The sequence below is a fragment of the Pararge aegeria genome, chromosome 17, assembly GCF_905163445.1.
Source record: "Pararge aegeria chromosome 17, ilParAegt1.1, whole genome shotgun sequence".
In the NCBI taxonomy this organism is placed as follows: domain Eukaryota; kingdom Metazoa; phylum Arthropoda; class Insecta; order Lepidoptera; family Nymphalidae; genus Pararge; species Pararge aegeria.
In genome coordinates this window covers 10221249-10247713 of record NC_053196.1, presented here as the reverse complement: position 1 = coordinate 10247713, position 26465 = coordinate 10221249, and the positions used below count along the sequence as shown (strand labels likewise).

Below are 26465 nucleotides of genomic sequence, written 5' to 3'. Positions count from 1 at the left end.
TTCAACGTATTTATTAAACATTTAAGTAATGTAAGACTTTACAATATCATAGCCATTTCAAATTGGTAACGATATTCAAATACATGATTCCCAAAGGTTCGTTAAGATATTCTTTCCATTAAGCTATCAGTTCTTTATTAATCCATAGACCCTTTAGTTAAATACTTTAGTGCGATCGTTAACCACTAAGTGCATAAGATTGAAACTTAATAAGGAGCAGTTTCACCGTTAATGGTTTAACTGACGTCTCCGCAACCGACGTGCGAAGATTAACACCGGTTTCTTGCTAGAGTTTTTTATGTATTTACAAGGATATCGATAGTTTGTTATAGTTTATACATCTCTACCAATAGTTAAATAAATATATATAAAATATATGAATGTCTTTGTCCAAGTGTGTTTCGAAATATTTAAAAATATATACATTTCCGAATAATAAATCAAAACACGCAAACTTAGTAAAATAAAATAAAAAAAATATAAAAATCCAGCACAACGCAGCCTATTTTGCAACCTGATCTGATATTAGTTTTATGGTGGATTTACTAACAATATTTGTCAAAAGATGAAAAGAAGAAGAAGAAAGTGTGAAAAGTGGAGCCGTAGACTAATATCGTTGTTCATTGTCTGTAACGTTTTACTAACATTGTCAATTATATAATAATTTTCAAAATATATCCCTTCCTTAAATTAACGCTGAAGTGGTTTATAAATTGTTTTTTTTTTAACAAAATGCTATATTTTGCCTTTTTTAAATTGCTCCGTCGTTTACAGAAGCACTTATATAATATCATAGAATTTATTTAAGACTTTGTATCATATCATAGAGTTATTACCAAGTCAAAAATGTATTTATCAATACGCTTATCGATAAACGTGCGGCACATCACTTGGAATTGGTGCATTCTCTTAACATGGTCAAGATGGGTATGCAAAACAGGTGCGGGGCCGGGTAAGGCATAATGATGTACCGGAGCTTCCTTCGAGTGAAAGCACGATCGAAATGCTTGTAATTAACTGTACCTATTTCGGTGGTGACGTAACTATTGAATGTTTAAGTTATCAGATCGACGCAATGGATGCTTGTTTGTAATTGTGTATTGTGTTGTCCGCGTAGTGTGTTAGTTAATGTTTAGTAAATAGAGATACTTGAGAAGTTATTTGATACTACACCTACGTATATTGTTTGGTTCGTATTACATTACATACCAAATCAATAAGTAACAAATAAGTGTAGTGTATTAGTCGGTATTAAAGTCAATTAAAAATGAATATGATATGATTATTCGTTTATGCTTAAGACCCTCCACTATGCTCTAATGCGGGTTGGGCTTTAAAGATTCGGTATTATCACATATTAGTAATGACCGTGACCGAAAACTGTACTGGTTTCCGAGGCGCAAACGGAGGGGACAGCGGCGATTTCCTAAGTCCAAATAACATACAATTTTGACTCATTCCAGTATTCGTAACCAGGATCATATGATCCATAGATGTATTAGCATTTCATAATAAATACCATATGCGATAAATTATAGAATATAACGATATTTTATACTAAACCAAAATAAACAAAATGCTTGTTTCTTTTTACAAACAACAAAATAGGTTAAAACAATTTTTTTTTGCATAACCTAGGTAAGTGTTAAATTTATTCCTTTTTAAATAACGGTAATAAAATCATAGTGAATAGATACAAAAATTAACTCTATTCATTGTGTGTCTATTACGACTAACATCAAAATTACGAATGTAAATAAGTAGGTTGTACTCGTAATTTCCGTCGATAATAAAAAAAAAAACCTCCATATGATTAATCGTCTAATCGGTTTATGAACATAATCGATAATTTCATAGCTACCAGGTTTTAGACAGGAAGTTGACCAGTCTGAAATTTAACTTAATTTAATACACCATTATAATAATTTTCTTAAGGAATGAAAATTATAGGTTGTGCTACAATTATTTTTAAAAGGTATCAACTAGATGTTTAAATAATAGGTAACTTTTAGAACAAATTTTCAAATACGTTTAATTTATTTTATTTACAACGTGAAAAAAAATTCAAATGTTGAATAAATCTGATAAGTCGATGTGTCGAGAAAAGATGGAAGTAATAAGAACTTCTATCTTTTGGACTCCGATTTGATATTATGGATATTTTGATTGTTTTTGTCATTAATGCAGCTATTAGTTACATCGCTTCACTTGCCTATATTTACGTAATTATAAAACCCAAGTGTCAAGCCAAAAGTATAAGCAAAAATATTTCTTATGCTATAAACTACTAACAATTCTATGCCATTTAAATAAGGCTTATTTTTAAATAGCATGGAGGGACGTAGTTAACTTCTACCGCAAGCTGAAAAATTAAAAAAAAAACATTTATATAATATAAGCACTTTTGAATAGTCAAGTATGTCTGTCATTAGTGACTTTACCACCGGTTCGGAAGGCAGATTCTACCGAGCACATGCCGGGAAAAACCTCAGCAGTTGCTTTTTTTCCAACAGCAACAATTTTCATTTTTCATTTTAAGATAAACTTTTCTATCTTGTGAGACATGAACGCGTAGCTGGATGCTTCTAAACAACCGTTTCAGTAAGAAATGCGGTAAGAAAATTCGTTTCAAAAATCTAGTGGTAAATAAATATTGCAACTGGATACAGAAATCAAAACGAAAGCAAACCTTATATCAATGTTTATGCCCAGCGCTAAAGTAAATGTATAGGTACCAGTTTTGCTTCCTCATAAACAACGCCTAAGATTCAGTAGCGGCTGCGGCCAATAATTAATAGTCTTGTATTTTCCATATCCATTTAATATCGCATAAACGTAACAAATGTACCAACAAAGTCGTAAACACGGACATCAAACATAGAATCTTTCTGATTCATCGCAAATGTGTCGACTCTCGCCTACTGCGTGTTCGTATGGAATATAGAAATGTAGATGCTCTGAACTAGACGATAGTAACCTGCATATTAACATATTATGTAATTTTACAAACTGCTATTCTACACAATACACCCTGACTCTATGCTAAGACTCGCCCACCAGGCTTTGTAATAATTGGACTATCACTGCCATCTGATATAAAAGAAGCTTAATCTACGTTTGTTTTTAAGAAAAAAATAAAATTCTATTTAATAAATAATATGTCAGTATAAGTCGTTTCCAGGTAACGATTACCTTTGTTTAAGTCGTACGTTTTTGCTTGGTAATATTTGTGAAACTACCCGATTGTACGAACATTTTCTTTTAGCTGCATTAAGTAATGCTTTTTAGACTTACATGTACCTTCTATAGCGTCCGCTCACAACATATTTTGTTTTCTCAACTAAGCCAATTTTTTGTAATTATTTTGAGAAATAAAGATCTTAAACCACAAAAGCAATAAAAGCTTTTCTACATCATCGTTATCATCTCGTTGTTCTTCTAGGCCTAATTTATAGAAGAGAGGGTTGTGAAGCATTGACGCCGACGGAATTACTCAGTCGTAAAAAAAAGAGAAGTCTTCTTTTCTTCGTGGATATTAAAAAAAAATCAGGATGAATAAAAATTGTAATTGCGATTTAAATTCTTTTTAACGTTACACTGTTAAATTTTCTCTTGAACGATATAAAAAACTGAGTACTACTAGGTTATAAATTGGCTTGTTTTATGCACTAGTTTTGCAATCTACCATTTGTTCCCTACACAATGATGAACAATTCTATAGAAATGTGCATAAAGCATACAATTAAGCCAATTTGTTGTGTTTGACTTATTTATATAATAAGCATTTACCGTACAGGGTCAGTACAATGGAGATAAGTTTACCGAGATTACTCGTGAAATTTCGTAACGTGTCCATCACGCAACGTGTTCGGGTCCAAGTAACAATGTGGACGGCGCGGCGCGGGCGATCGGATATTAATTAAAAAAGCTCTTGTTTAAACGTTCACATGAGCCCCATACTCTTTTTTCCAGAGCCTTAATGAAGCCCATACATGGAGCAAACGACCGCTCCAGAATTTGCATTGATCTTCGGCGATAATTCGCGTACCGAATTTTGGTACGCCAACCGCGTCGCGAAATTATATTCTTGAACACGTTCAAAAGTCAGAGTAATGTTGTTGAAACATTTTTTGTTGCGATTGTGGATTAGTAGCAATATACTAATTTGAGATTTTATGTTGTTGTTAAAAGTTTTCGGTCCCAGTTATTATAACTAATATCTATCGTTTTTCTGTATATCTGAAACAAAATTACAAAACTAATTCCCATAACGAAATAATGATTTTCCTAAAGTTTTAATTTAAATGTGCGATATGTTTATTAAGTTAGGTTAAATCTCATTGGTAATTTTTTATTTATTACTTATGTATATGAATAGTCACTAAGACAATGTTTTGACAAGTTGGATAATTGTTTTGAATGTAATAAAATATTTATTCAAAATAGTTTAAATACTAGGTTAATTGTCGATAATTAATTTGCATTAGAATCTCGCGCTATTGATTACCTAGTAAGAAAATTAAGCGTTGGAATGTTTATAAAATTCATGGCACAATTATTTTCTTGCGCTGTGTGGTCTTTATTAATCACGTATATTTCACCGCAAACTCTCAAAACAAATGGCAATGACGCAATTTATGTTTGTATAAATTACCTTTGAGAATGGTTGGACAAAAATCTGATAACTTAAATCAATTAAATATTGAAACCAATCAAAAATTAACCATCAAATAGTTTAAGACTTATGAGGAGGAAGCACTCCGGGATTCAACCACATATCAATACTGGAATTGTGGAAACAAATAGATTAGGCTTAAACACCTTGTATCGTTGGCAGCTTTGGTAGATCCAAGACTAAAAAGACAATCATTTATTTGTCACAAGTGACAAATGATGTGTCGATGACGTCACATCATGTCGACGTCGCATCGACGGATGCGAGAAATTTCTTCTCCTTTATACAAGGCACAAAATAATATTTCTTCCCACTTGATTAGCCTAGCCAATAGGAACATTGAAATATGTACGCCGTGTATTTCAAAATCCATTTGGTTATGTCGCGTAATTCAAAACCCATCTCGTTACAGTGAGCAGTCGACAGATAACGACACCCAATAAACAACGAAATCGCAAACACTTCAACAATAATAACTAGATTCAAGACACGTGGGCTGGATGGATATTATAATGCCAAAAGTTCTTGCTCAATACGAAATATGATTGGAATACACAGAACTACGTTGTGCTAAACATATGCTGGCAATAATGGGAGCTCAGTAAAAGTTCTCGACAAAATTTAGTTTAACATAAAGATAGTTCACAATCTTGACTCTTGTTTGTGGTCAAATTGTATACAAATTGTTCGAGGACACTGTCAAAGTACACAAGGCCTTCGCAATAAAGTCAAAGTAAATAATTATCTGGGGGAAAGGTTTTGGTGGCAAGCAGTTTACCGTTGATAGATTTATCGATGGTATTTTTTTTATTTACCAATTTCCATGATTATTAGATGAAATTGCAATTAAGGGCTAACTACATAAAAAATGTTTCAATATTATAAAAAAACAACTTCAAAAGCTAATTAACAATCCCTATAATATGATCATTAACATCTCACAGGAAATTGGATCGTTAAATCACTGAAATTTGCATATTTACTACATCTAAGGATACAGATAAAACTAAACACCGTCCGCTGCAATCTTATTCCAGCTCTATTATTTTGATTGATACTTTTAGCCTTTACCTCAAAACCCTCCTACAATATTAGTACGTAATAACATGTCATCAGATTGTAATTTTATGCTGTTTTAAACTACTTGCAATTAAAATAACTAGTTACTGAATTCATATACATGAGTGACTCTATTAAAGTTGCTCTGCACACGGCACGTGGAATTATGTAGCTGTATGTTTACGTGCTCATCAAGTATAGAGTGTCTTCTACTTAAGCATTAGCACTTAACAAACCGCGTCCATATCATCCTTAGGAATCGCCCAGACATTTCGCTGTAATGCCAAGGCTCACGGAATTAATGTGGGTAGCCATTGTACACTTCGGCATTGTCGATTAGTATTGAAGAATATTCGATTACTTAATCACTATGATAGGTCATCTGCAAAGGCGTTTGCGGCAGTTCCGTAAATCACTACCAGAGTCATCAATCAGATTAAAGGTTGTTACATATGTGTTATTGTTGTTAACATAAAGGTTACAAATCAATATGTTGTAAATGGGTTTTGTAATGCTCATACGATCATCGCAATAGGAATCTTTTATATAAATCTCATCTGTAACAATATCGTCGCATTTGTCCCTGAGTTTAAAATACATTTGTAAAATAGGTCTTAAGCCAAAATGAAATCAATGTCGCAAAGCCGCAAATAAATCAAATTACTTATATAATATATAAATATGCTTACAGCATTACTTAGATCATCAGTAATAAACAGTCTCTTGTTTGAACTACCAAGGAGGTACATATAAACGTCAAGTCTGCAGATCAAGACCTGTAGGCTTCAGCGACTTAAAATAACAATCTATCTTATGTTATCGACAAAAGACAGATCGTCCATAGAGTTTGGAAATCCCTGAAAAAGACTCCAGCAGTAGACGTTAAGCAGCTGATATGACGTATAAAGAAACGCGTATAAATCTATGTGTAGATCTTAACCTGTGTTATATATGAGATATACCGGATTGGATTACCTAGCGTCATTAATCGCCGATCAGTTCTGTTAACATTTTTTTGGTCCGTTACTAATCAGCTGTTTTGAGTCAGTATGTGGTTCAGTTTACATTGTTGTTTACCAAGAACTATGAACAATTTATTCTATATGCAATCCTCAACTGTAGAGTTGACCTGTATTATCTAAGAGGCATAAGATTACCCCTCGTCATTAGCCGCCCTCACTGCAGCCGCACGGCGATCAGCTGTAATGACAGTCCGTCGGTGGACCAGTTCTGTTATCATTGGCGTGGAAGGTCGATTGCCTATAATGAAGCCGATTAACAGGTGGGTCGTTGCGCTCGTGCTGTATAATTTTGCGTCGATGATTTTGTAGCGCTATAGAATCGATCTTTAATTATAGGAGGTATAAAAATTTGCATTAGCGTTTTTTTTTAAATCTAATTTGCATCAGTCGGATTTTAGGGATCTGTGCCCAAAGAGTAAAACGATACACTGTCTGTCTGTCTGTCATTATATTGTGTGATAAACGACAAAGTCCACACTTCAGTCCATATGGGACTGAAGTGTATCGAAAAAGCGTATTTTTACCAAAATACCACCAACTCAATGTCATCAACATTGGTTTTTAATCAAATTTGTGACAATCCTAATCAATTTAATAAAATATCAGGGCAAATTTGAATTTATAGTTATCTAAAGTTTAATTAGTTACCCACTATATAAATTCACTGTAACATGTGTCTCATGAATAGTGATAGACAGTTGAAATTTTCGCTCATGATGTATTTCTGTTGCTGGAATAACCACATACACTATAGAATTGAAATAAATATTAAATATAATAAATATTTAATATTTATTATCAAAGTAAAGCCATGAAACGAAATTGAGCCTGAGGATGAACTTGGGTTCTTCACTATTATAAGATAGCCATAAAGTGTCACAAAAAAAGGCAAACAACAATAAAATGCGAACATTATGGGCTAAGATTTTGAATTAGATCTGTTGAATGGTAACAAAAAGTACTGGAGTGGAGTTTTTTTCATGTCACTCCAATGACGTAAGCCAACTAAGTACATTGGGTGATACTTCCTCATATGTATTTTTCCTTAGACTTTAACTTGCAAATACTACATAGATAAAGACGCAGATGCTCTAATGAAATACAATTATGACGGTCGGAATGACCAGTGATAAGCAAACCGTTGATCAATTTACATACATGTCTAATTTGCTATTCAAAAATATGTAAAACAGTATGCAAATATTTTATTTAGATGGTTTCAATTGAGGCGTAACAAGACTAGGTCATTTAATAGAGTCTGCACTACATTGTACTCTTATTATCGTATAAAAATATATTTTATTATTGATAAAATACCCTGATTAAACATAACCTACTTTCATGGTAGGTTAAAATACTATTTTCTAAATAGAGTTACATCTGGGGCAATTGTGTCAAAGAAGAAGAACAAAAAAAAAAATTCGATAAATGACACAAAGTAGTAGTAAAAAAAATATTTTAAAAAATCTTTACTATTAAATCATTACAGTATTAAGTGCAACAAAAACTCAACTAACTTTTTTTGTAACAGAAGCCATTGTTTTGCACGACTTATGATGCGAAGCATCAGAGAGTGCTTTACGATCGAAAAATTTTTTTCGCCTCATTTCGGCGGCTATTTTTATTATTATAGCCTTGTTAGTTCACGGAGTCAAGATATTTTGCATACTATTGTCGAGATAATTTAATGGAGATTAATTCCATACTTTTAAAAAATTGATTTACTGCAATAGAATTGGAAAAAAACACCGAAATAGGTCAAAAAATTTTCCTGTCCGTCATGTGTGAAACCCGAAAACACTCTAACTTGTGAAAAATTCATTATTTGAGTTAAATTTTTTTTTTTTTAATTCTAATCGTCGATTGTAGGTCACTGAATGCGAATGATTAATTAATTCAGTGTAGTTTAATTGCAATTAATAAAAAACGAAAACTGCAAGACTGTATATCTATATATATCCATGTGAAATTAACATGGATGGTGATATATCTATATCTATAGATATTTTATTCCACCAGGGGCGCCTGTGCATCACTTCCCTAGTACAGCTGTTTTAAATTTTTTTTTTTTTTTTTTCAATATTTTATAATTAAATGAGCATTATGAGTCGTGCACTTTTGGATTTTCCAAATTGAACAGAAGCCATTGTTTATTTTTATTACAGTTAGCCCTTGACTGCAATCACCAGGTAGTTAGCGGGCTAACTGCTAAAGGGAGTATGGTTGTCATACCCCTAACAGTTTTTTTCTTATTTGTTTATTAAGAGCACTAAAAACATGCATATTACACGTTTTTAAACATAGCACATACACAAAAACATGGACTGATATGCACGTCAATTACAAGTGCACAAAGCATTGACAAAGCGTCATGTAAACTTAATTTTGTTCTTAATTAATTCATGCTGAAAATAATATGGCAGCCAAGTAAAAAGTAAACTTGGCTACCATATTTTATGGATGGTACCAACGGAAATTCTTTTTCTTGCCAAATCGCTTAATATTAATAAACTTTTTTTAATAAAAGACTAGTACTTTTTGCCTCTCCTCGTTTCGCTGTAAAGACAGATAGGTACATACGATATTAAATATGACAGGGTCGAATCTCAACTGAATCCTCCGCAACAATGCTAACTGGTTTATTATCATAACGCTATAACTCGAACAAATGGAAGGCTGAGGTAGATACCTATCAATGGATACCTATCAATACAAATTTAACATCGCAACAAATACGTGGGTACACACTTACGACAAACGGGTAAATTAAGGTGTTACGCAAACGTAGGAATTGTGGTTGTTTTTTTTATTTCGATAACTAAACTATACACAATCGTCAACATCATCATCATATAAACCCGTTCCCGGCCCACTACAGGGCGAGGGTCTCCGCCCACAATGAGAAGGGTTTAAGGCCGTATCTAACCACGCTGACCCAGTGCAGATTGGTGGACTCCACACACCTTTGTAAACATTATGGAGAACTCTCCGGTTTCCTCACTATGTTTTCCTTCACCGTAGAAGCATGTGATATTTTAATTGGTGAAAATACACATAACTTAGAAAAGTTAGAGGTGCGTGCTGGGATTAGAACTCGGCCCCCCGAAAGTGAACTCGAAGTTCTACCCACTGGACAACCTGCGGTTTAACACCTACGCCTGTTCCGGTTTAGGTTGGCGGGCGTCACTTTCGTCGTAAGGTCGTATTTCTTCGAAGTGTTACTCTGTTTATAGACGATGATTTTCCACTAAACATCAATTAAGCAATCTGCTTGGCCCATCAATTGTATAACCGTTTTATTTATATACTTCTTCAATCGAACTTCATCAAAGGTCTTCTTGCTAAAAACTTTGTGAATTACACCAAAATGCATTTAAAGTGTGTGCGTTCTCTATAGAATTCCATAATGACAGTAACGTGATTTATAATCGTCATAATATTTTCTAAGTGGACATCCATACACACCCTACAAGGCACGTCGACCAGCGCGAGCAAAACAAAAACTTGCAGCCATTAGCGATCATAACTGATAATTAATTTAATAAAAAATGCTAAAAAAAACCTGTGTAAGACTTGTAATTGTAGCCCTTTAAGTATGGACTTAATTGCTGCGTCTTTTTATGTACTCTGACCAGATGTGAATCTAAATAAAGAACTTTTATGCACGTCTTGGTGTTGATCTATATTGATTATTGCATTATGACCTCTGTCTGGAACAGTTTCGTGGTTAACATCATAAGCTTTAAGTATGTCCGAGGGAAAGGCCTAATATATAGTTAGTATTTTATATTTTCTTGGGTGAACATAGCTTTCTTTTCCATCCATTTATAAGTATTCGTCTAATAAATTTAAAATGTCTGTACCTAATCTACAATATACTGACATGTTTTACGATTATTACGTATCTTTAATACGTAATAATCGTAAAATTTTATTTAAGGCAATAAATTTACGCAAAATCAAGAAGATTAATTAATAGTCAATATGTTATTAGTAAGACGCAAAAATAATATAATAAAATCTATTTTGAGTACAGTATTTGATCTAAATTATTGTTACGTAAATTAATTTCAACTGTCCAAACATATTAGGTTTGTTATATTCTAAGAATTGACTATAATAATATTTCAATTAAGCCAAAATGACAAGTAAGACAGATTACACTTTCACTCTTCTAAAACATTTTAAAATTTTCCTAACTATAAATCATACCCTCACTCGTCTACTAAATAATTGCATTTTATATTATCACCTATAGTTATTATTTTAGGAACTAGATTAGCTTGGCTTATATAATTACAGAAGCCAAAATTACATCACAGATTCCAATGTAATTTCATGTTTAGTTTAATTCATTATATTATGTGATAGCCCGTGACATTTGCATCCGGTCGATTTTGGTGATTACATTATGTGCCAACTGCTGTTCTCTACGCGGTATTTCTTAATTATTGTAGTGAAAACCCATTTCTTCTCAATTTTACAAAACTATATTAAACAAGAATCCATCACCAATCAGCTCTTTTGTATTCCATCTAGCTCCTGAGAGCGCGAAAACTATTACTAGCTAGACCTTTGGTTTAATATGCCTTAACTTTTAATCGTAGCATGATGCTTTCAAACTCAATATATATTGCAGGTAAATCTCAGTTGAAATTTTATTGAATTCTCTCACAACAGAAAACTAAATATCCATTCATTCACTCAACCAGTTTATAACAGTGGGACAGCTGACGAATTAAAATAAATTAAATGTTTAATGAAACCTTGGACTCTGTTAGCTTTTTATTGACATATTAGCATTCGAGGGTTACTCTATCTACATAATTTATAACTCATTATATTTTCTCTGACTTAAACATGATCTCTTACTCCTAACACTATCTCTAACTCACAGTTTCTCCCGCTTGTTGCAATGTAAAAGGACTGCTAGTAAACGTGTTAGTTCTACCCTCGATAAGAAGTTGACGGTGAAGTGTCAGGTGTTACAAATAAGCTCTAAGCCATACTAGATACGGTTGCCACACGCCAGACTAAGGTGGTTGCAGAAGCTGATCTACCCGTCAAATGTATTGAAAACGAGAAAGTAGAGGTCACGTACGATAACCTTGAATAACTGCATACAAATAAGTATTTGAATTGCCTTTAGTGCAGAACTTGTATGTATTTTGTTACAAATAATCGCAACTATGCGTATATACTACAAACAGAGATCATATCATGTAAGAGTATATAATTATTATGTAAGAGTAGTAGGGAAAGGTTTCAAAAAAATATACACGTCTATTTGTAAATTGGATGGCATATTACTATAGCAAACTTGAGAGAACTTTGGAGGATTTAAAAAAATAAACTATACATTATAGGATGCTGGGCAGTCTGCAAACAGAAAGGCATTCGATATTTTTGCGGAGTGTATCAGTTACGAGGAGGTAAAGGGGTTAACGTGTAGATACCTTCGGTTTTGATAACGAGGTCCTGTCATCAACTCCGTTTAGGACGTGCCAAAAATTTTTAGGTACCTATTTTCTGTTAAAATTTCTCAGAGCAAGCCTGAAGTTTGAAATTCGATAGTATCCCTGCCTTGCCTGTGGAAGTTCGTAAGTCTTTGGTCTCGGTTATAATAAAACCACCAATCTGGAGCGTTGGGACCTATGCTCTAAAGCCCTCCTATGAGAGATGAGGCTTGTGACCAGCAGTAGATGGTGATGGTGGCTGATGATAATAGAATTTCAAAAAAAAAACTCTCCTATAACTTGAGTATTCCTAACAGCATTAATAAGCATCATCATATAACTGCGAGCATATGTATACCTATTTACAAGGCTAGAACACATTTCTAGCCGCTGCAAACTTTGTATTTTAGATATAATTAAACTTAATAGGTCCCATTTATATCGATTGCGTAAATGCAATGACTAGAAAAGTTGCTAGGACGAGGGTAGTAAATAAATTAACTAGTTTAAGAACGTAATTTTAAAGTGTTTTCGAACAAATTTATCAAGTTAATAGATAGCTCGTCCACATTCAATATATAACTACGTGTGAAATAATAAACACGCATAGAAATCAATGAGTTGTTACTACCTGTAGAGGGTTATACTCAATATATTAGGTATCAAAAAAACTATCTTACTTGTTGATGATACCATACAAACATCACAATCATTGCGTCCAATCTTTAGAAATAAATTTATGCGCTCATCACCGCGGTAAGCATTCTTGTTATCGGGAGCATTCTTCGATTCCTTCGATTTTCTGCCTAGACAAGCCTAATTCCTTTGTCATCCAACATTTGTTAAATTTTTGCCTTAGACGACCGAGCTCTTTTGACAGGTATTGCCAGGTATTCCTTCCAGGTTTTGTTCTAAGGTTAAAAGCATTTTTGGATACTCTTCCCATATTATTTTCGAAGAAACTAAGTTCTCCTTTTATACCCAAATAACATAGATTAGAGATAGAAAGTAAACCTACCTATAACTCATTTTACATAACCGTCAATTAAAAGACAAAAATACCCCTCACCATCCTTAGCCTCAGGATTTAAACCAGCATCAAACTTATTGAACCTGTTAGTCAGGATAAACCACTCTTGCGGACTCTAGAGGTAAGAAGATATCTCTGTTTACTTTGGAAAAATCTGTTGCTTATAATTAGAGACACAAGATTTATGAATGGTGTATGATCTAGTTTTGCCATTTAAATTCAATTTGCGACTAGCCGGCTACTTTCATTACCAAATATAATAAATATAGTAAAACCTGTATTCAGCTTTTACGATCTAAATCTTGAAGTCGTTAATGAGATGAGTTGGATTACATTTTCTTCTTATCTCGAGATGGTGTCCTTCGGCGAAGCAAACCGGCTACAGCTAAAAAATATAATTAATAAATTATAATTAAGTTTAAAGAAGCCTGTCGAGTATATAATATATACTGATGTTTATACCTGATAATGATTTTACATTGTTAACAGCTATTCAACAAAATTACAATTACGTGGTACGAGTAGGTAGGTAGGTATACCAGTTCTATAATACATACAAATTTTCACCCTCCACCAAAAACTTCAAAGCGCTTAAAAGTTTTCAAGTAAAATTCTGGTTCATTTCGGGGTTTTATTTTTCAATTTATAAATAAACTTTCACTTACAAATATTAAATTTTTGTTTTCATATTTTTTTTCCACAATGCTACATTTATTCATAAAGTTCTTTGGCATTTAAAAAAAACAGTTCGAAATCTTCTTTTCGAATTGAATTTAAGTTTGTTTTAATTATTGTAGCTACCGAGTTACAGAGGAGTTAATAGAATAGCCATGTTAAGAGGCCGTAATCCACGCTATCACGTACCAATGAACATATGGCATTATAATGCTACGTTGGCGAAAGCAAACTTATCTACTAACAACAAAAAAATACGTCCAGGTGAATTTCTGTACGTTTCGAACAAGACACAACACTTCCGCAATGTATTAAGGATACTTCCAATAAAATGCAGCGGAGTCGCCAGTTCTTGATAAAGGCATGACCACCTACATGCGGTGACTGCGTTGGCGAAATGTCGTGTCGGGATTTCGCTAAGATTATTATGGTATGCTGTTGTATCAGTTTACGCCTTGCAACCTGCCTCTCCTTTGTTTATTTAGCGAATCTCTCCTCTATTAATGTAAAGTGGTTTTAATTTAGCTATCAAATTCTAGCTTAAATAATTGTAAAACAATATTGTGATGGATCTTTATTAGTTCCCCTGTGAACTAATAAAGAAAGCTTAAGCCAATTTTCATCATTGTCATTATCAAACCATGACCGCCTCTCTACAGGGCACCGGTCTCCTCTCAGAATGACAAGGGCTTAGGTCGGAGTCCACCACGTAGCCAAGCGCAACATTGTAGCTGACCACGTTAATTTTTTTTGTTCCTCTACAAGTTAGACCTTGATCTCACCTGCTAGTTAGTTATGAGGTAGTCTAAGATGGTAACGGGCTAACCTGTTAGTGTATAGCAGTTATATTAAACCCATAATCGCGAGCTACAACTAACAGTGCAATCTGGCAAAGTTAATAAGTTAAAGGAAATAAAAATTGTAATAGCTCATCTATTACAATTTTCATTTCCTTTATTCTAATGTCAAGTTGTGCCGGTTAAACAATGTAATAAAAATTTCCCGATTTTACTGCATCGCAGAAAAACATTAAGTTAGGTTAGGTACTATTTGTAACACGTTTCCACCTAGTTGTAATTCTAAACGCGTTCTCTCGAGATAAATGCCTACAGGTATCTTGAGGCATACCTCGTGTTTCCATAAATGAAAATTCATTTAATGCGATCATATTAATAACTGCTCATACCAATCGTCTAGCATTACGTAGAATACATATCTAACTATATTTCGATTAAAATTCCACTTATCATATAATTAAGAGATATATTATTTTGTAAATGCAGATAACTTAACCAGAATGACGTAGGGCACTGCAGTGACTGCTGTAGATTTAAGTGGGAGATCCCGGGTTCGATCCCCGGTTCCCCGGTCTACCACCTGGCTACCACCCTATCTACAAAAAAAAACGTACAATTAAGCGATTTAGCGTTCCGGTACCGTTTAACATAGCCCACTCCCATCTTTAACTGCATCATCACTTACCACAACGGTGTGTTTGCAATCAAGAGCTAACTTGTAATGGTATAAAAAACTAAACATATTAGAAAAAATACTCATAAAAAGTTTTCTCTTCTACTTTGACTAAGAAAATATTAATTGTATTATTTTGGGTTATTTTTTTTGAGGTAAGTATGAAGTATTATTTCTGTTTTTGTGTACTTTCTGTGGTGTACAATAACTTGAAGCTAAATGTCTACGTGTTAAATAAATTGTACCATAGAAGTTTACCACTTATTTAACAAGAATAACAGGACGAGTTCCCGGCGAAGTGTGCACCCACAATCTAACACACCAACACATCCCGATCCGTAATCAGGGCCCCATACATCATCTTAATACTGGCCGTGTCACCGCAAATCCGAATCACCAATGCAAATGTGCCAGGTTTCCTGCCTTCGTTCTAATACCGCGCCATAATTTATGTGACAAGTCCTGCTATCTACCTCCCGTACACAATTTTGTGGAGATTATTCGCTGAATAAATAATGAAAATGCATTATTATATCTGCATTGTAACGATCTCAATCGTTAACCCTTATTTCGATGACAGTAATGTACTGCTTTCCGATAAAATTGTATCGCTGATGTTACATTTCCTCTTGGACATCGCTGGGAACTTTTCGTACCCATCAATAGACGTCAATAATTGCTATTTATATAATTTTATTTTGTAATCTATATTTTAGAATACGAATAAGCAATGAGCAGGCTGTGGCACTATAGTATTGTATAGACATTATTAAAGCACAACATACGTGCATTAAAGCACTGCCTACCTTTCTCTGGAAATATCTTCTGAGACTTAATCGATGTTTTTATTTATGTAATAAGTACAGGCTGCTGAAATATTTTATTAAAATCTAGCAGATGGTCTCGAACGCAAGCAAATCTGACTGACGCAGCCAAATTTTTTGCTTTTTCCAATACTTAAACGCTACTTTGCAATTTACAAAACTTTGCTATGTAGTATATAGACTGTATTTTGTTTGTTAAATAACTAATTTAAAAGCTGAAAGGAAATTTACCCCGCAAACTTCGTAGATAGTAGGTTTTTATACGATAGTAATGGTGTACTGGTAATGCTGGATATTGCAGCGGTTTCGTGACTGAAAAGTACTAGGTTCTAAAAAAATCTGGCCCCAAAAAAAGCAAATACTTCAAAGTTATAACAACGATATAAACAAAAACCGCCTAGCCAGCATATTATATAGTGAGAAAAAATCAAAATTTCGTTTAAATTCTTATCAGTTCTTACAGACTTCGCATTATATTCGCATTATATCCAGATGTCTTATGAATATGATACGATACGTAGAAACATCCATATTTTTACAATTTGCAAATAGATGATGTTAATAAGACGGTATATTGCAGTCTCGTTTACTAACCTGATTTACTGATAAGTGCTTTAGAAGAATGCGCAATAAAAAAGCTGAAATAACTGTAGCGGTCCATGGGCTTGGCAAATACGTCTAGCTACCTAATACTAATATATTTTGAAGTAAAAATAAACTCGTTGTGCAGTTTACTAAGCTACAATAAATTAGTAATTCTCTCAAGGGAAACAAATAACATGAAAAATAAACAAATAACATGATCTTTCTTTACTTTAACTTTAAAGGAATTTTAGGCTTACAGCCATTTAAAATATTAACTACTTCAGTATTAAGACTTTTTATTCATTTAGCGTACAAATCATTATAAAACTAGGCACGTTTAAAAAACTTAGACTTTTAAGTGTTATGCTTAATCTAAGAGGAAAATCAAAAATTATCAAAAATGTTCTTTCTTAAACTATATCTATAACACAGCTTTCTGCGCTATTCTGTCTGATGTATGATAAAACGGGTATTACGTCGTAAGTAAAATCAAACGAATATTCTTCTATTATGTAAGAAAAAATGCTTGTTACTACTTGGCCCTGTTACAACTAGCCCCCGCTCCCCTGCATAACTAACCTACGAATTAACTGATAATATAGCACAACAGACAGACAGTTTACAGTAAACGAAGTTTTCTTTAACAGCTCGATGTAGCTAATAAACAGTTTACAAAGTTTATAGGGGAAATTGTGTAGTTTCCTAGTAATAGTCGTTTACACAGATTTACGGCCTCCTCTGATCTAATTACCAGCGTCTCATAAAACCTGAGCACGCGCCGAAGTGCAAAACATTTCAATACTTAGCGTAAACGTTTCCTATATTCTCGGTAACTTATATCCCATTCTAAAATATCCTTTAGTTTACATAAACTACGACTACCATATTTATTAATTAATTTATATTTATACTCCTTATTTGTACACCACTTAGAAAAATTAAAAAAAAAAGAACAAACATATGAAGAATGAAGCAGGATACAAAAGGCGGCCTTATCGCTAAGTAGCTATCTCTGCTAGACAACCTAAGGATTAGGAAAACAAATAAGAAAAACGAATGGGTGGGATACACTTTTTAGAACATACATACGAATAACTACATACTAATACAAAAACCAGACTACACAAATACAACAATACTATTGATAAATTAAAAAAATAAATATACTAATACATATTTTAATATACCTACCATAAATACTTAAATATGAGTTAGAGTAGATAAATAAATAATAATTGTCGTCCTCACTGTGTTATGTTCGATTCACAATTCAGTAGCTTTGACAGTGAACGAATGCTTGTAAAACTTCGTTTTGTGGAACGGCATGCTCAAAGTCAGCGTACGACTTATTTACGAATTTATGTTAATTCAGCACGAAAAGTTGGAGAAGAACGTATCTTGGTGTTCATATCAACCAATAGAGGTCCAATGACATGGGACTTTTGTAGGGATTTCCCAATTTTACGGACTAGTACGGCTCGTAACCAGGAACTTTTTGCTCTGCTACTTCACCTATGACCATAGGCCATCAATACGATCTGCAGATAAACAATTAACAATAAACAACTTTTTAAAAACTGAATATTACATTTTACTTAACTTATTAGTTCAATACTATTAAAGTAAATAGGCAAAGATACTATAATAGGCGTGTCACATTGCTATTTAAATGCCTATCAAACCAGCATAATGCCCGTGGGACTCTTCACTACGGTATAGTTTTTCTGCCAGCGTTTGTACTAGTCAATATAACATGATCGCGGACATAATCGATACATCTCAGGTTTAGACACATTTATGTCGCGCACAGGGTTCATACGACGGATTGCAATTTCATATCTCGCCATAAGGTGGTCGGCGCGCCGCATTTCCTAAAATAGTGATGTGAAATAAATCAAAGATTATGGATGTCGATACGTCGCCTAAAAAACTTGCAGTGCGTGTGAATCTGCTCCGCCCTCGATCTTATGAGAGAATATGTCAACTATTTGTGCGACTTATGAGCCCGTTTCGATTTTACACGCGCTTTAGCAAATGCAACTACCAAGACGTTGTATGGAACGGAAATGTTATTATATGAATAAATTCATAATTCATAGTGACATTTTGTGCCCAAATTGGGACTCTTTTTCAACTTTAACGAATTTATTTACTATGATGGCTAATATGTTGCTACGTGTATGCCTTGATTGAATATCTGACTTCGAAGTTTTGATTTTTATTTCAATTAATTCTCTTAGCTAAGATTTATGGTTTGATTTATTTTTAATGTGGGTCTTGCAGAGTCTGTTTGGCTTTGTGTATAATTAAGTAATTATTTTTTATTAAAGTTGGGCTTTTAATGATCTGCACGGTAACACAATTCTACGCTACCATTTTAACGAAAATAGTGATCTATATTCAAAACATGTAACCTACTTTATTTTTATCGGCGTAATTTTACTACCATTTTCGAGGCTGATCATCTCGGTTACGCCGTAAATTAAATGGTCGACCAGTAACATAGCCTCGGAAAAAACAAAACAGTTTCGCTATTTTAATAAAAAAAAATTATATTATAAAGATTATAAACATATAAGTAAACTTTACAAAAACATATTTTCTCATCTACACAAGCTATTTCTTCTTGAAAACGTGTATATATTTATATGATTAGTTAAAGACTTAGGATCAGACTTAATTAATTTTGTATCATAATATTTTTGAAAGGTGAGCCCTTTATTAGAAAAAAAGTCGGTTTATAAAAAGGTTTATTCGAGACACACCTGCGATTTGTCAAGATTTTTCCTCAGCAAATGAAAAATAGACTATACGAATACTATATAATGAAGTGTTAAACGATGCGCCACCCATATGTTCCGCACTGCTAACCATGCAAAACGCGTATCATTGGCGGTTCCATTCACATCTCAACTGTAAACATACGTTATTCAACTATAGCCTTTATTGTATTTATGTTAACACCAATTTAGACTGATGCACGTTTTCCGATGTTTTCTGTAGGCAATGCCTATTCTTGATAGCCTATCGTGATTGATGAGCGGACGTAGTAAATCACTAACATAATTATACCTACTAAACGCTTATGGTGGTAGCTGTGATGATAAATTTATGAGTCGGATTAGGTAAGGTCTACTGGCGGTGACCCTTTGTCGCATCTGTAGCCTTAGTACAAGAATTCTTCGCTCGCTATCGAGGAGTCGTTTTCGCAATATCTAACTCTGTATCTTCAAAGTAAAATGAATTGAATGTCTGTCGTTTTTCTTTTGTACAAATTTTCTGTCCGACGTTAGAGCTAAATAATTGTAAGTAAATTTAAGCTTTAGAATTCTGCAAATAAGATAAATTGTACTTCGATGTTCTAGTATGTGAATAATTGACATGTTACTTGATAGTGCCGTTGACTAACGTCAAATAACTTTGACTTATGTGAAAAGGTATCAGCATTAAGTTAATGATTTAATTCAACTTGGGTACGTTACTCTGTGGTAACAACCTTTGTTTTACATTTATTTCGTGTCTACTCGTAGAGCAAGTAAAACTCTAAGGCTGAAGTGTCGGTCGATATCACAAATGTCAGCAGGCCTATTCTGTATTTAACTAAAGATATTTTTGTCGGTTCGCAACTGTGGTTGCACAATGGTTTTACAACTAAGTATGGTTTTCTGTCCCCATCTAGCAAAGTCAAAGTCAAAGTCTAAAATATCTTTATTTATGTAGGCCCATAGATGGCACTTGTGATGTGTACATTACATGAGGAATGTGTACATGGTAGGGAGTTGATGGCTAAAACCATAAACATAAAACTAAAGCTACGAGGGTTCCAAATGCACCCTGGTCGCATCAGTGTGATCTTCTTTACAGTTTATATCCTGTATAATATAGTCACTTGCGTATATCTAATTAGTAGATAATAAGACCACTACAAACTTTACAGTAAATTAAATCATTATCGATAAAATTACGATGTCTCGTTTCAATTCGCACCTAACATCTAATATAATACTTAAAATATTATTAGCTGATAATGATAAACAAAGTAATTTATCGACGGCACGCTCTATCGCGCGGCGGCAATATTACATTAGAGCTCCATAGTCGATAGATACGTTCTCCACACACACTATGCCGTATACGGTAATTTATTAAATTGAAGTTTACATAAGCCAAGCGGAACGAGTTGACGAGCCTATTTGGAATGCATAAAGCCCACAAAAGTCAACAGTCGGGTCGTTAAGAGTGGTGCCCGTAGTAGCGGCAAGAACGAATAAACGATTCAAATGCTAATATATCACAAGGCGGTGCGGCGTGATGGCGCTCATTGGCCAAGGTATTTACATTAACATACATAACCGTGTTCGCTCCGCCTACTACGCAATACGTCACGTCGCTTCCGAACGTCGTTAATTAACTGCAATTAGAGGATCGTGACTCGACTCGTGATGGGATCACACAAATATGCTCTAAATGCTATTCACTCAACGTACAAACAGTCAGAAGCGTGAAAACACCGAGTGATTCTTTGATAGTGCCGACAAATTCATCTACGATCTAGTTATTGGTGTACGTGCAAATATCGCACTTCAACGTTGGTACTCGTAGCCTGATAGTTTCTTAATGTGCAATTATTTTCCCCGTTCCTCCGGGGGCTAAATAGCTGGGCGAGAGACTCTGGTAACAAATCATAAACAAGCGGCACCGAACTCACGAGCTCACCAAATAAGGTCTCTAAAATGTCGATGCTTGACTCTTGTTCCAAGGATTTATGTCGTCTGCTTTTGGCACAAATTAGCGGCGTGTCCAGTCGTAGGCGTGAGCCAACAAATCTGTGCTAGCACCCTTGAAAATATAATAAACTTTATGAGCAAAAATATACAAACCACAAGAAGTGGCTAGGAATTGTCAAGCTGGGTGATTTTCCTTTACAATGTAACTTCAACAGTCAATGGATAATGAGAATTTATTGTTAACTAAGAAATAATCAACAATAAACGCTCTGGGAAATATTATAATAACAACAAAACCATATACAAAAAAAAATTCCACAGCTGAAAGTACTTTCTATATAGATACTTCATAGTACAAACGAACATTACTGTTATGGAGTGACGTCATCACTAGCATTTTCAGTGTCCTAATACATTATAAGTCATATAGAGATTATAAGTCATTACCAATACCATGGCACGCAGTACAGGCATCTTGTATAGGTAAGCTGAACCCCAATTCAGGTTGGGCTTTGACGATTACTATCACATGCCATTGATAATAACAGATACTAGCGACCCATCGCATTCTGCAAGACTTCCTTATTTCCGGGTTTTTAACTGACTGATAATTTCTTGCCAAACCCTTTTTTCAACAGAATCAACAGAAAAAGTTTATCGCCATAATGCGTGGGAGTTTTATAATCTGTTCATGTTATTTATTTAATTTGAAGACAAAAAAACTAATAAAATATCGTAACAAAATGGTTGCACACGTTACACACTTAAAGCAATCTATCACGCCTAGTGCATAATGAAATCACAGCATAATATATGCCTGATATTAGTGCTTTGATCACAGCACGTACAAGCGTGACGAACGAAGATACGTGGGTGATGTATGATAAACCGATCGATCATAAACCGATGAAGTCGTTCAGTGGAAGTGAGTCGACTTTTTTACAAGTATCTCTACCGCGATGTGGGCAGATAACTAGACCAGTGAAAGGGACAAGGAGCGGAGCTATAAGCTAGACTAGTTTTTAGGGTTCCGTACCCGAAGGGTGATATTGCCCCTGTATTACTAAGCCATCGCTGTCCGCAGTTCGGGATTTGCCCATTAGCAAACTTAGTAATTACTTAAAGCTTATGTTATTTTAAGGACGAAACATGCGTCGGTATTACAGTAAAAACCAAAGCATGAATTTATTAAATTTATATTAAAATCAGATATATCAGATGTCGGTATGCTGCTAACTGCTATTTATTCATGAGGTAGCAATCGTATCAAAAGCAAAGTAGCTCGAAAGAAAGCATATTAGGGAGCTCCATTAACAGCACTGAAAATTATTTGTCCTTAAAATAACATATGCTAAAGCAATTAATCATCTATCTCGCTGTAAGAAATAGGTAGGTCCGTTAAAAACATTCAAAGGCCAATACTAGGTTGCCCTCCATTATTGCCCTCCACAGCATAGATTGCTTAGGGCATCAAGTTGTCTTACTCTGACACTGACTGTGCATCTTTCTGTTAGAAAGCTTAAATTGGTGAACCAGATAGTAAAATTTTCAGTGTGTGTTATTCCCGCTTGAACAACAAATAACAAAAAGCAAAGATGGCGAATTCCAATATGGAGAAACATGCAAATTAAAATAAAAAAAAACGATTATGCTAGTATATTTCAGTTTGTTTGTTCCTTTAAACGGTAATAATAATAATATAACCATATAAAAATAAAATAAAACTGTTGGTGAAAAAAACTCCGCTTAAGCGTTTGCATATGTTTTACGATGGTACTGAACTCTTCGGGAGCAAATCGCAATCGCACCTGACCGATTTATTTTATGCAAGATGATATTCATGTACATGTTTAAAAAGAAATTGCGTGTTCATAAAATTAACTTTCTTCGTTAGGTGTAGGTATTCTTTATGAAATCATTTTCTTTATTGAAACATAACAGGTACTCTAATTATGTTGTATCGATAACCTTATTATGCTGCAATCACTATAAAGATCAATATCATAGAATCTATCAGCATTTGATTTAGCGTTTGCAATCTCGTTCGTTAGAAATATGTATTTACCTCATCGCAAAGTACCCAATAAAGTATCGTTAATAATTAATTTTAAAAACATCGTTTCTGTATCAATTGCTCTAGTTTCGATGTCGCAAGGAAGTGGGCGTGCGTCGAAGGCGAGCGTAGGAGCTCGATCTGATGCCCTCTCCCCCTGCGCACCGGTCACGTTATTTCGTCATTTCAGTGAACAGTAAAACTTAATACGATTGATGTAGTTCTTATACTTATTTTGATATCCTGCTAGGACCTGATAGGCTAGTGGAACACGCCGTATACTGGACTAAAACTTTTACTAAAAGAAATCAGATACAGTCTTTGATTAAATACGTACAGGACATCGTCAACCCATTACTGTCCCACTACAGAGCACAGGTCTCTTTTCAGAATAAGCAAGTCGTAGTTCATACCTAGTCCATTAGACACCACGTGCTGATTGGTAGACTTAACGAGCCTTTGAGAACATTATGAAGAACTAGCAGACATGCAGGTATCCTCACGGTGTTTTCCTTTCACCGTCCAATCAACTGCACTGTTGACTGCTATTCCACCTGTTAAGAATGGTGCATTCTAACATGGTAACTGGTTACTGGTTCGACATTTATATTAAAGCCATACTCCTAAGCGGTTTCTACGTGCCAACCTTCCACGTGGCAGCACGTCTTTTTTCGAGGGTGGTAACTAGTCCCACCAGACAAAATCAAGGTCAGAAGTGAATGTATTTTATTAGAGCTGTGTGTTGTTCCAGGTCGGTGGCGCACGAGCCCGATGAGCGCGTGCGCGGCGGCCGCCATGCGCGAAAAGCACGCGGCGCCGCGCCGCCTTGCCTCCCCGCCCTCTTCGCCCCTCGAGCGACATCCCAGCCCCCTTGGCTCTCCGCGCGCCGACGAGCCTCTTGACCTGCGAGTTACGCACAAACGCCCACCGCGGTTAGAAGATGAGAACTGTAACCTTATTATCCCGTCGCCGCCGCCGCACCCGACGCACCCGACACATCCGGCCCACCCAGCTCACCCGGCCCTGCTGCAATTCTGCCGGCGACTGCCTCTCGCCCTGCCGGCATCGTTCGGTCGCTATCCGTTCCTGCCGGCGGCGGCTGCGACCCTCCTCGCACCAGGCGCTCCGAGGGCGCCACCAGTTCCTCAAAATCCAGGAGTGAACAGAGCGCGCGACCGATACACTTGCTCCTATTGTGGAAAAGCGTTTCCGCGTAGTGCAAATCTGACGAGACATTTACGGACTCACACGGGCGAGCAGCCCTACCGCTGCAAGTACTGTGAACGATCCTTCTCAATATCATCCAACTTGCAACGACACGTGAGGAACATTCATAATAAAGAGCGACCGTTTCGATGTCGTCATTGCGACCGCTGTTTCGGCCAGCAAACCAATTTGGATAGGCATCTGAAGAAGCATGAAGCTGAAAACGGGGACGACAACCGTCGGAGATCACCAGAAGAGACCTACTTCGAAGAGATCAGGTCGTTTATGGGACGCGTCGCACCCGCACGTCGCGCTGGTACGGCTGCTAGTGTTGCAGACCACACCTGATAGTAAACTTTAACAAATCCCCCCAAACAATAATCTGGTCGATACATCCAAATGACTCTTGTGTAATTACAACTGTACGTCTGACTGTGAGTTGACGCTTGACCGATTTGTGAACAACGCCATTAATTATCTACTATGTACGAAAACATTCCATCTGGCTGTAAAATTTTATAAGTTGCATATACATGCACATACAAAACTATTCCTAATTGTTACCGGTTTTCTTTCCCATCATTAAAAAATGGCGCAGATAAGTGGAAATAACATTGTGTCGGCTTAAAGGTTATGAAGAAGTGATATGTATACTTTATGTAAATATAAAGCTATCGTTCAAAGTAGTTAAGTTAGAACGCGTACCGAATTTTTACTACCGATAAAGATATACGAACTATAGTTTATTTTGTATTCATTGTGCATAAAAAACGTAAAATATATAAGATAAGTGTTCAGAGTGTTCGCTATTTTAGATTTAGGTAGGTATAAAATAAAAATGTATGAATGTAATTAGTTTTGTATAATTTTTTTTGTAAGTTTTGCTTCATTTGATGTTATGTTAGTATTTTAGTCTGAGAGGAAACGCCGGTTACCAATAAACATATAACTTGTTGCTTATTGATGATAATATGAATAATTTTATAAAATGTTAGAAAAGTTGTTTAAAATTGATCTGATCGATGAATATACTGTGTGTTGCGTAAATTATTTACTTTAGCCATTTGTAAAGGCTATTTGCATAATAGAATGAGACAGATCCATGAGTTGGATAAACTTCCCAAAGCAACCATTTATACTTTACACGGGCGTTTAACGACCAAGTGTAAATGGTCTTTAGGTTGCTCAACTTATAGCCTCTACTCGGTTGTATAGATAGTGCTCCTCGTAAATGGATTCGAAGTATTACAGTCGAATTATGTAACTACTTGTCAATGAAACTTAAATAACAGTGAACGAAAAATTAGATTATTGGGTTCATTTTCTTGTAGTACCTAGATGTGTTCAGCGGTACCAAAATATTTAAAATAATGTTAAAACCGTCTTCCGTTAATGTGAATCCAATCAACTCTCATTTCGTGTACACTGTCAAAGTTACATTGACAAGTTCTATTCAACTTGGCGGTAGTTTTAGGGCAAAACCACAGAGTAATTATTATTAATATTATTATTCCTGTGACGACTCTGCGTCGCCCTGGTTGTTATGTTTAAAATATTACGCAGATTAGAGAGTATTTTTTTTTATTATTTTTTCTGAGATTTTTAAATAGAAAAAAATTATATAAAGTATTTTGTAAATCTATTGACAAACTATCAGTTTGTTTCTAAATCGTTACTAAATTA

General features: G+C 34.8%; 1 protein-coding gene across 1 annotated transcript; it reads left to right on the top strand.

Moving 5' to 3' along the window:
• Positions 1 to 24347: 24347 nt before the first annotated feature.
• On the top strand, positions 24348 to 25317 carry LOC120631129 (transcription factor hamlet-like). Its single transcript, XM_039900577.1, has one exon. It carries the CDS (start codon positions 24348 to 24350, stop codon positions 25128 to 25130), a length of 783 nt encoding a protein of 260 aa, XP_039756511.1. The 3' UTR covers positions 25131 to 25317.
• The last annotated feature ends 1148 nt before the right edge of the window (positions 25318 to 26465 follow it).